At 41.6% G+C, this 12,126-nt stretch overlaps 2 protein-coding genes across 2 annotated transcripts; both read right to left on the bottom strand.

Annotated features, from left to right (window-relative positions):
- Window positions 1-728: 728 nt before the first annotated feature.
- On the bottom strand, window positions 729-5,159 carry LOC100284185 (uncharacterized). Its single transcript, NM_001367009.1, has 5 exons — window positions 4,420-5,159; window positions 2,297-2,416; window positions 2,067-2,199; window positions 1,798-1,962; window positions 729-1,126 (listed from the first exon to the last, which is right to left on the bottom strand). The coding sequence occupies exons 1-5, from the start codon at window positions 4,971-4,973 to the stop codon at window positions 950-952; spliced, it is 1,149 nt and encodes a 382-aa protein (NP_001353938.1). The 5' UTR covers window positions 4,974-5,159; the 3' UTR covers window positions 729-949.
- A 3,689-nt stretch (window positions 5,160-8,848) lies between these two features.
- LOC118473528 (uncharacterized) lies at window positions 8,849-9,369 on the bottom strand. Its single transcript, XM_035963270.1, has one exon. It carries the CDS (start codon window positions 9,367-9,369, stop codon window positions 8,857-8,859), a length of 513 nt encoding a protein of 170 aa, XP_035819163.1. The 3' UTR covers window positions 8,849-8,856.
- Between the last annotated feature and the right edge of the window lie 2,757 nt (window positions 9,370-12,126).

The following is a 12,126-nucleotide window of genomic DNA, read 5'->3' as shown; positions in this document are numbered from 1 at the left end:
AGTTTAGTTTTTACCTAGAACCCATATTCAAATAGTGTGGGAGGATATGAAGACGAGCAAAAACTAAGTGGGCGATGTTAATGAAACCAATCAATCCCTCTATTTGTAGGCCGGTTTTTAGGATTTTTTTTAAAAAAATATTGTTTTTAAAAATGTTAGTTAAATAGTTAAAATGACATGAAATAATTAAAACATGACACGTGAAAACTAATGGTCTGTACCGACTGGTTTAGATCATCCACCGGTCTAGCTCTAGGTACCGATCAAACCAATCCGTTGACAGACCCACCAACCGGTCGGTCAAACCAACCGGTGTTAGAGCCAATATCGACCATCGCCCCCCACGCCACCAATCGAGTTCTATTCGCGTTGGAACCTACTCAATTAGTGAAGGCATTTCTGAAATAAGGACAAAACTTCCCAACTGAATTTCGTTAACTTCCTGTTATTCAGACTTCGTCCCTTTTCGCCTCCTTCAAGTTATCCATGTTCACGACAACAGTACACTATAAGAGACACAGCAAACGCTACTCTGCATGCAAATGACAGCACCTCACAGACTACATGCCCGAAGCATCCATCATCCATTAGTTCCTTTCATCAGCTATGTTGCTGCTGTAAATAATGGTCAAAGTCGGAAGTTTCTTGTCATAAGAAACCATGCAAGACATTTTGTCATCATTAACCAAGCAGGAAAACACCCGGATCATTCAAAAGGACACAAGTTACAATGCAACTAATAATATATTCCTGACAGTAAATACAGAAGCATACCCAACTGTTTATTAACTTATATGACATATTGACAGCACTTTGAGTAACTTTGATAAATAACTGACTCTATCAGCACATTTTTTTGGATACAAAAATTTACACTCATCAAGGCCTGGAGTTACATTAGCAACGGAACAGAAGTTGAAACAGATTGGCATTGTCAAGCGGACTGCATTCATACTTCTTCACTTCCACTGCTACTGCTGCTTTTCCGAATGTTGTACTTGCACAGGGGGCATGTTGCATTGATGTGAAGCCACTTATCGATACAGGTGCAGTGGAAATGGTGCCCACAGGGGAGTTCGCGCAACTCTGCACTGTCATCGTAAGCCGATAGGCAAATACAACACTCCTGGACAGATAAAGTGAGCAAAGATCACATAAAACATTAATTCACGCACAGTACATATTGAACAAAATGGTGTGTGCATCTTTCTGCTCTAACATAGGTTGGCAGCACTGCAATAGATAGCTCATTCAAAGCAAAACCAACTTAATGGGATTGCATAATAATGATGGCAGAAAATCAGTCTTTACATGTTAACATGACAGTTCACATAATATGTATCAGTACCAAGTGTACAACAAATAAATGGTACAATACATCGGAATCTTTGTGATGCAGGTCAGATAAGATTTTACACATGGCCAGTGATCAGAAATTCAGAACCAACAGGTGCATCCACCAAAGACAGTAATGTTCAATAAAGACATCAATTAATCATGGCCCCACACCACCACACTCAAGAGACAGACAACACACATCACTACATTAGTCGTTATGAATAAAAAAGGGCAGACCCCCCATAAGGCTGCTTCGAACCCATGACCTGGTGACTCAGTGAGACAATTCTCACCACTGCACCAAGTCTGCCCTTCTTACATCAGTCGTTATGAAGGGAAAATATAACATGTGCTTGTGAAAACTGTAGTTCAAAATATCTTCAGTGGTAGCAACTCAAGCATCAATAAGGCTAAAACTATGCAGCATCTATTTTAAAAAATCCAAGCATCAGAACTTACTGCATCTTCAGCTGCAAGCACTTTCTCAATAGGTTGATTGGTGCCACACTCTATCATTATTCCACCAAAAGGACCCATGGGGTCAACATCTTGCTTCTCAGGCTCATCCGTCCGCCGAAATTTGTATCTTGGGATTTGACGAATGTCATCTTCAGATGCTCCTTCCTGTATTCAGTGAGATGATGTAGATAGTTATCTAATCAAGAATGCCGTGTCAACTCCACCATTTGAGTTATGTAGTACATTACACAAGACTTGAAAAGCCATACCTGATCAGATACTGCATAGAGAATTGCTATGATACAAGGAAGGCAACAACAGACAGCAATACCAATAATACAAGCCAGAGCAACACAGAATACAACAAAAAACACATCAAATGCCAGAAAGACTATGCAAAGCCTGCAAAGTAAGTCATAGCAGAAAAATGTTTACATTATAAACAAATGAAATGAGAACACTATCAAAAAAATATTATTAAATTAAGAAACATAGGTACCAGTAAAGTTGAGGTGCATCCTGAATAACCTCCTCACCCCCAGCTGATATCCAATAAAATCCAATTATCCACCATATGAAGGAGAACATTGTATTAGCAGACTCCAAGTGCTTCGCAATACTGCCAGATTAAACCAGTAATAACATCACCAGGTTAAAGAAATACTGAACTTGTTAGATGTCCAAAAAGACCATTTTATGCAAAAGGGACCAAAGGTGGATTTCAAGCTGACATGAGAATAACGGTAGCTATCATGAAGTGTGGATGCGCGTCAACCGTCAAGTATGAGATATGGAAACCAGTTACTAGGATAAAGTATGCAAGAGAGGCACAAATGAGAAAATAAAAAAGGCCCAGTTGACTACAAGGTTTACTGCGACACATAATTGAGACAGCTCCTATGTAATGCATTATTTTTTGGAACAAAGAACAATTCCGAAACCGGATGTCATTTATGTAGACGTGAAAAAAAGCAAAGAGGTAGACCCAGTTGCGGAGGCTCCCACATGAGTGGGGTCTGGGGAATGGATAAACTGAGACAAGCCTTACCCCCGCAGAAGCGGAGGGGCTGCTTTGAACCGGTGAGCGGTGACCTCGTGACTCAGTGAGACAGGTCTCACCACCCCACCAAGCCTGCCCTTCTACATGAAAAAAGCAACGCTACATTATAATGAGTGTGCAACTAGAACCAGCATATGTGGCAGTCATACTATAGAAGTATGATTTCTGTTCAGAGTGGCCAAGAAAGCATGCTTCTCAATTTCTCAATGTGGTAAGAAATATAAGGTTCTCATGACTAAAGCATGCTTATATTCAAGCCGTGTTTGGGAGGGCTTCGCCCGCGCCGCTCCGGTGCTGGAGGTGGAGCTCCCAAGACGAAGCCACAAATTGTGGATCTGGCACCGTACACGAAAGACGGCTCCAGTTCCTCCCGTTCGTGGCCAGAAGCGCTCTACACTGCTGCTATGTTTGGTGCGGCTTCCACACCGGTCCTCCACTACCTCTAGCACCAGAGCTGCACCAAACGCAGCAGCAGCGAAGAGCGCTTCTGGCCGTGGGGGAGGGGGGGTACATATGAAGCACTTGGGGCTGCTGTCATCATTTACTTGGCATCTCGAAACAGAAATCATATAGGACACAATCCATCTCTTAGGTGAATATCTTCTACATTTTTTATTTTTCAGAACATTAATCCCAATGGAGTTCCTTAGTCCATTTAGTATTATTTCTTGACCATATTAAAATTAAAAGCCATTACCAAATATACTATGCCTAGGGATGCAAGCGGGCCTATCTGCAAGCCCTCAAATAGGCTTAACTTTTTCAGGTTCCGCTTGCATCGCTAACTATGCCTCAAAATTCTATGGAACACGCAACACAGAATTGATGTGTAGCAATAAGACTCACATCGTTTAGTCATTGCTTTCTTTTTAGGAACAATTGGATCTATACCATTAAAAGATCCAAACTTTAGATATATACTATGGACCCCACATGTCATTGACTCATGTGGACCCACATGTAAGTGAGATAGTAATGGTATGGATCCAAAGTGGTGATCTTTTAATGGTATGGATCCAAATTTCCCTTCTTTTTAGTCTTCAAATTTAGGATAGAACTCACAGAACCATTTTTTAACTGTGTAAAAGAATTTTGGGCCTCTTTGGACCCAGTATACTTGCCTTGACTCTTTAACTACTCAGTGCTGAGCCAAAATACTCTACTTTATTATTGATGTAGCTTACAATCCTAGCATCATAGGAACGAGAAACTGCTGACTCAAAAAGTGCAATAGAACCCAATTAAAAAAGAAGGCCAAAGTGAAAATTCTAGGCACGTAATACTGAACTTCAATTCAATGTTTTATCTGCTTCGTTTGCCCTTGCATCCAGAATATTATGTCCAGGTTGATCCCAATGCCATTCTCCAATTTACTCTATTCAGCGAGACTATAGCTAAGATGAGCACACTGAATATTTCACTAGAAGCTACACTACCACCCGCCAGTATTGGTCCACTTAAGTTGGGATAAGAAATAACACGCTCTCCTGCATGGATATTACCGTACATGTACTATGCATAAACAGTTTTAGAAACCTTTCCAAGCAGATCCATCAAATTACCTGGCGTAATCAGTGCGGCGACCATGGAGATCGAGCTCCCTGTCATCCTCGTCACTGGATGAGGACGATGCGTCGCTGCCCCTTTCCACGTCTGCAGGCGCTGCGCCAGCGACGGCGCTGCCGCGCTGGCCGTGGCGCATCCTGTACTCGATTGCGACGCAAATCATGTGTACGACGCACTGAAGGGCGTAGCCGGCGACCCAGGTCCGGAGCGGCATGGGCGAGTCCTCGTCGCGGCTGAGCACGAGCACGACCGCAGCGACGGTGATGAAAGCGAGGTTCCACAGCAGGTCGAGCGCCACGACGGGGCGGGAGTAGGCCCAGTCAGCCTGCCGCTCCTCGAGGTGCTCTGCGGCGGCCTCCCGCACCAGCACCGAGGGCTCCCGCATGGCCCGCCGCCCGCCGCGACGCAGCAGCCGCGCCGCGCCGCGGAGGGAGGGCCGGCGAAGCGCTCCATCTCGGCGACGGGACCCGCCGCCGGAGGCGCCGCCCAGCAGCGGCGCAGAATCGAGACGCGCGGCGGCGCTGGGGCTCGGTGAGCGAGGCGTCGCCATACAGGGGAACTCCGTGAGAGATCAGGATTCAGGAGGAAGGAAATACTTTCTTCGTAGGAATGGAATTCCTCTGAACAAGACGCCGTGACGGGTTTAGAAACTCGAATCTTTTCTCGTTTTTTCTGCCTTTCCCTATTTTTCAATAAAACTAAAAAAATATATCATTGCAACAGATTACGTGAATTTGGGACCAGGAATTCGAGTGAACAGACTATAGTACCAATAAGGATGAAATGATCGGAAACGGTCCATAAAGGCTAAAAACATTTACGATTGTATATGAGAATTCAAATAAAAACGTTAACTCTTGAAACTGAAATGAAATCGGTATTTCGAAAACGGACTTTCGGTACGTAAATAAATTGGTAATGATTGGGATTTAAATACAATTGATAAACATACTAATATGAAAGCATCTCAATATAACGAGTTCATAATATAACAAGATCATAATCGCCATAAGTTAAAAATAAGATAAGTTCATAAAAAATACAAATTCACAATTCACAAGTTCATAAAGTAAAGATTATAAGTTCACAATTCATAAGTTGACAAGTTCTTAAAGATCACAAATTCACAAAGATCACAAGTTCACATACTCACATTTCACAAGTTAACAAATTTACAATAACCACAAGTTCACAATTCATAATATAACAAGTTCACAAAATTCTGATAAATGTTTTTGTTTTCAAAAATTACCCTTGCCGATGAATCCTATCGAAAAAATCAAAACGGTTTCTGGAATTCCGGAAAATTTTGAGACCTAGATTCAGAAAAAAGTCGACTAATTTCGGTAACCGAAAGAAATGGTCGGTAAAATGTCCCATCGATTTCGATATTGTTTTCGATAAAAAAAATTCCAATAACTGATTCTATTTCTAACAATACCATCTTCGCCCCCTAATAGCGAAATTCCCTATTTCGATTCCTGTGGGAACAAAATTATGGGGCACAGAGTGTAGATGACATTGTTTGCAAAGTGAAAATTGAAATCGGGAATGAGATAGGTATGGTGAAACAGACGGGAAAATCATGTTTCGTCCGGTATTGTATTCCGTTTTACTCGGATTGTTTTCGTTTTTGCGGGGAAAAGCAGAAAACGAGACACATACAGATGATATATTGCAGGAACGAAAACGGTTCAGTGTTTTCGTCCGTATTTTCAAAATCTCATTTTTCCGCGATATTTCCGTTTTTGCTGTTTACAAACTCCCATTTTAGGTAGCGCATAAAATAATATACAACAAAGTAATGCCTTTAGCCCTACTCTCTGTGGCATACTTACATAATCTTTGATGCTATCATGTTAGCATGTTACAACCTTATAGAGTACTCCCTCTTGTCTTATATATCCAGAAGTTTGGGGTTTATGAATGAAGGTTGCGGGCAAAAAATGTTGTCTTTACACACGTTGTTGATCTTTTAAAACATATGTTTTTTGCCGATTTTTAAACTTTTAAAGTTATGATTTACAGTGTCCTAAACTCTTAACATTATAGTTTAATGAGTGATTGTACAATATTGCATATTCCGGTTAAGTTACCGTCTGTTTCTGTTCGTTTTAATCCGTTCTCGTGTAACTATATATATACCGCAATTGTTTATGTTTACGACTATACCGTCTACTCTTGTTTTCTGTTAAAATTAATGAAAATGAGAGAGTGATTTTCCGATTGTTTCTGTCATTTTCATTTCTAGAGATATGGGATAGTATATGGAAACTTGAGACGACCTAATCATGGCTGCAATCCTCCGTGTTAGTTTAGACCATCACCATCTTACCTGCCCACCAAAGATAAGTGAGCCTTTGTGCTTAAAAAAATAAATGTCTTCTAGTGCTAGTAATAAGTGGGTACCTTGTAAATAAAGAAATATCGTCGATATTTTCTTGTGTACATATGATAATCACGAATATGGTCGGAAAGCATGCCTATCTTTTTTCATTCCCATAGCCATTTAGTTTTTCCTAATTTTTGTGTTTTAGTTTTTTTCTAATAATATGGTAAACGTCCGATAAAAATGATAAACAGCAGTGGTCGAGATTTTCTCGTCCTGTTTTTATATATAGGTGGGTGTTTATTTGGCTAGAAGGAAATTGAGTAATCCTTATTAATCCCCTTCTAACTAAACAAACTGTAGAGACATATCTGGCATCAAGGGATCTCGAAGGAATTAAGGGCATGTTTAAAAGCAAAAAGATTAGAAGAAAGTATACATAAAGCAATTTTTACTTTAGTTTAAACAATACTTAAATTTAATAGTACTTAAATTATACTTTAATATAATGTTAACAGTTATGATGATTTTGTGCTTAAATTTTAATTGTATTTTAAATTATATTTTAATAATAAAAAAGCCAGTTATTTTTTTCAATCCTCTACAATCATCTTGCTACTGAATAAGATATGAGAGAGCTAAAATTCTCTTTCTATTCATAGACATCTGTTTGATCTCAACCGTCCAAGAAAGACGGGAGCCGAGGGATGTCTAGGAGTGGGCATTCGAGTTTACCTGAAATTTGGGGTTGGGCTCTTCAGTTTTTTTTATATTTCGGATATCTAGCAACTAGCAACTGAACGCAAACTCGAAACCGAAAACTCGGGTACCCTAAATTTCGAGATCGGGTTAAATTGGGGCACCCGATATTTTAGTGAGTTCAATTTTTTCAAAACGTTTTTCTGTTTTTCCCATTCTTGTAGCTAATTAATTGACATAATTTTCATATTGCAATCCAAAGGCAAAAGACAGCTTTTCCATCCAATTTTGTGCACTCACTGGATAGTTCAATACGATGATGACAGCGACTAGTTCTTGTTGCAAGGCACACGTAATGTGAGTAGCAAGCTGCAACTGAAGATTTGGCTTCATTACCTTGTGTTCTTTTTGTTGTGTTAGGCTCTAGCTCTGCTACTGCATTTAGCATGGGCCAGATGAGAGCAGCACTGCAGTAGCATGTTTCTTAGAACCACCAAAAACTGGCGATGAAATTCAGATGGATGTGGAGCAGCACACAGTTCGGCAGGTGAATGTGGAGCTGCACGCAGGAGCTGAGGAGCAGCACGCAGACACGGCACACAGGATGACAGGAACAACACGTAGGTCGGCAGGCGAGGCCGTGAGAGGCGATGTGCTGGACTGCTGGAGCTGGCAGGCTGGGGCCGATGGCCGTGTTCCGGTACGTGGAGTTCGGTGTTCGGGTATATTTGCTACTTCGGGTACCGGCAACCTTGACACGAATTTGCTTTGATAATTTCGGGTACCGGTCTAGTTAGGCACCGTTTGTTTCAGATTATAATGTCTCTGGATTATATAATCCAGCGTAAATAATCCAATAGTTAAACAAACACTTATGTCGTGTTTGGTTAGGGGATTGGCTCCATCCGGAACCCGCCGATCCGGAATGGATTCATTCCTCACAGGATTGAATGGTTCTTTCTTTATGTTTGGTTAGAGAAATGAGGTGAATTCATTTTTTGTTTGTTTTGAGGAAGCAGGTGAATCCATTTTTTGTTTGTTTTGAAGAAGCAAGTCATCAAGCGACGCTTAATCTGCTTTCACTCACCACACCAAAAAGGTTGCATTTTTATCCAACATACATAAAAACTGAAAGTTATAACATAGATAAAACTGAAAATTGAAACTTGTATCTTCACGAGTACTTATACAGCATACAATTCCATCCAGCATTATCCAACATACATTAAAAACTGAGAATTTATCCAACATACATATTCAACATTATCCAGCATACAAATAAAATTGAGAAGTTATCCAACATCCATATCAATGTTCAAAAATAAGTTTCATAGACTCCATCCATCATAGAAATAACTAAAAAGTTTCAGATACAAGTTTTAGGCTAATCCGCTTTTTTGATGCATCAATCAGAAAGATGAGTCTTGATGTACCTAGACACCCATACCATTTGATCATCTAGTCCCATCTCTAGAAAGGCATAAGCAAGGGCTGGATTCTCACACAAGTAGCCATAGTAGTGTGCTATATGTTCTCTTTCAAAAACAGGAATCTGTTTCATCATAGTCCATAGGTTGGGTGGGATTATCGGACGTGGTTGTGCTGCTGACTGCTTGATTGCATCTGAAAGAGTCTTAAAAGCTTCAGTGACAGTGCATATCAATGGATCCTCATCTTCCATCATCATGCGCCCTCTCTTCCTTCTTGCACCACTTCGAGTAGATGAGTCTCCACCATCACGAATTGGACCACTTGGGTTCAATGATTCTCCACTATCACGAGTTGGACTTGCATTGTTACTCTCATGACCAGCCAAGTCTCCAGAATAACCCACACCATATGTACCTGCACTTTCAGATGTGTAACCTAAGTTATGAATCAAGTTAATGTAAACTAAGCCAGAATGTTGTACAATCATTGCACCATAGACGACAATTTTATGATTCCACTGTGACATCACACACAACGAACTGAATGAACCAACCATTTGAGCCACCTAGCAGTAGGTAATGATTGTCCTCACTCTATCAGATGCTTCGGTTTGTAGAATTAAAAAGCCAGATTAGTTAGACAACACGAATAGAAAATACAATCTCCAGGAAGCAAAAGTATACAGTCCACGAAGAACTCTCAGGAATGTGTTGTAGGTTAATCTTAATCCACTATGTGATGATGTGGCTAACTTTTCCGTCTTAGACAGTGAGCTTAACTACAGCTACCTTGGGACTTGGGTTGAGATACCGAGAGCTGAAAAGAAACCACTGCCCACTGATGACTGTATGCAGATCGGCTGGTTCCCAAAGGACTGTATGCAGATCGGACAGTGAAAGTCGCCTAGAGGGGGGGTGGATAGGCGAAACCTGAAAATTAAAACTTTATCCCCCAACTAGATCCTTTGATTAGTGGTTAGAACAAGATGAACTATTTTCGGAGTATAAAAACTAAGTTCTTGCTAGTAAAGAGTATAGCTTTCAAATAATGCGGAAGTGATAAATCAATACAACTAATAATTCTATGATAACAAAGCAAGAAAGCTTAGATGAAAAAGAGCACTAACTCAAGTTCTTTTCTTGCGGAGTGTTGCTTCTCTTAAATAAGATTTTAACTTGAAGCAACACCAAATGATATGAGCGAAGAATAGTGCAAGAGAACTTAGAGTAAGGGAAAGCAAACAAATCACAAGCAAAAGCACAATGAACACGGGTGATTTGTTTTACCGAGGTTCGGCCCTCGAAGGCCTAGTCCCCGTTGAGGAGTCCACTTAAGGACGGGTCTTTTTCAACCCTTTCCCTCTCTCCCGATCACACAAGGATCGGCGAGCTCTTCTTCTTCTCAAGGATCACTCTCGATCCCACAAGGACCACCACAATCTTTGGTGTCTCTTGCTAGCTTTTACAAGCCTCCAAAACTTTGGAGGAAGTTTGAATGGGAGTCAAAACTCCACGCACAAATGAACACAAAGATGAAGCACACACTATCTCTCAATGGATCTCACAAGGCACTAGGGCTAAACTCAATTGAGTAGCTCTCAATTGCTTGCTCTCTCTTTTGTGGCACTTGTGTTGGTTGTAGTGGGCTAGATCTTGTGTATAGGATGGATCAATGAATATAGATGGTTGGGAGGGCTTGAGTATGTCAACTAGATGACTTGGAATGTTGCTTGGACTCCCTCCCCTTGAAGTGGCCGGTTGGGGTGGTATTTATAGCCACCATCCAAAAACTAGCCGTTGATGAAGTCTGCTGGCGATGGGCGCACCGGACAGTCCGGTGCACACCGGACATGTCCGGTGCGCCAGCCACGTCATCCTAGCCGTTGTGATTGGAGCCGGTCGACCGTTGGAGGCTTTTGTCCTCATGTGGCACCGGACAGTCCGGTGCACACCGGACAGTCCGGTGCCTCTCTGATCCTCTGCTCTGACTCCTGCCGCGTGTACTGTTCTGCACTGTTTACTGTCAGAGTCGACCGTTGGGCGCAGAGAGCCGTTGCTCCGCTGGCACACCGGACAGTCCGGTGCACACCGGACAGTCCGGTGAATTATAGCGGAGCGGCTGTCGTGAAAACCCGAGGCTGACGAGTTCCGGAGGCCGCGGTTCGTTGGCGCACCGGACATGTCCGGTGCACACCGGACAGTCCGGTGAATTATAGCGCGCCGGCCTCCGCGAATTCCCGAGGGCGAAGGGTAGAAAACGAAGTCTACGGGCGCACCGGACACTGTCCGGTGCACACCGGACAGTCCGGTGCCCCCAGCCAGAGGTGCCCTCGGTTGCCTTATTGCTCCTTTGTTGAATCCAACACTTGGTCTTTTTATTGGCTAGATGTGAACCTTTTGCACCTGTATAACTTATACACTAGAGCAAACTAGTCAGTCCAATATTTGTGTTGGGCAATTCAACCACCAAAATTATTTAGGAACTAGGTGTAAGCCTAATTCCCTTTCAATCTCCCCCTTTTTGGTGATTGATGCCAACACAAACCAAAGCAAGTATAGAAGTGCATAATTGAACTAGTTTACATAATGTAAGTGCAAAGGTTACTTGGAATTGAGCCAATATAACTACTTACAAGATATGCAAGGAATGTTTCTTTCTTTATTTAGTATTTTGGACCACGTTTGCACCACGAGTTTTGTTTTTGCAAATTCTTTTGTAAATCCTTTTCAAAGTTCTTTTGCAAATAATCAAAGGTAAATGAATAAGAGTTTGTAAGGCATTTCCAAGATTTGAAATTTTCTCCCCCTATTTCAAATGCTTTTCCTTTGACTAAACAAAACTCCCCCTAAAAGAGATCCACCTCTTAGTGTTCAAGAGGGTTTTGATATACCATTTTTGAAATACTACTTTCTCCCCCTTTTGAACACAATAGGATACCAAATGATAAAGACTTTTGGAAAGCACTAAGTTTTTGAATTTGGTGGTGGTGGTGCGGTCCTTTTGCTTTGGGCTCATTTCTCCCCCTTTTTGGCATGAATCGCCAAAAACGGAATCATTAGAACCCTCGAAGTGCTATCTTCCCCTTTTGGGCATAAATAAATGAGTTAAGATTATACCAAAGGCGAAGTCCGGTCTTTTAGCTTTGGGCTCTTACTCTCTCCAAAGACGAAGCCCTTTTCTTTGATGCTCATTTCTCCCCCAAAGAATAGAGAGTTGCTTGGAGTGATGGCGAAGTATGATTTAC

Source organism: Zea mays, chromosome 10 (assembly GCF_902167145.1).
Source record: "Zea mays cultivar B73 chromosome 10, Zm-B73-REFERENCE-NAM-5.0, whole genome shotgun sequence".
Lineage (NCBI taxonomy): Eukaryota > Viridiplantae > Streptophyta > Magnoliopsida > Poales > Poaceae > Zea > Zea mays.
Note: the sequence above shows the minus strand (reverse complement) of the source record. Positions and strands in the feature narration are given on the sequence as shown.

Coding starts and splice junctions, on each gene's coding strand:
- LOC118473528 (XM_035963270.1), bottom strand. CDS start 9,369: ATGATTGTACAACATTCTGGCTTAGTTTACATTAACTTGATTCATAAC.
- LOC100284185 (NM_001367009.1), bottom strand. CDS start 4,973: ATGGCGACGCCTCGCTCACCGAGCCCCAGCGCCGCCGCGCGTCTCGAT. Junction 2,417..4,419: donor CGCCGCACTGATTACGCCAG/GTAATTTGATGG, acceptor TTAATCTGGCAG/TATTGCGAAGCACTTGGAGT. Junction 1,963..2,066: donor TCTATGCAGTATCTGATCAG/GTATGGCTTTTC, acceptor CACTGAATACAG/GAAGGAGCATCTGAAGATGA.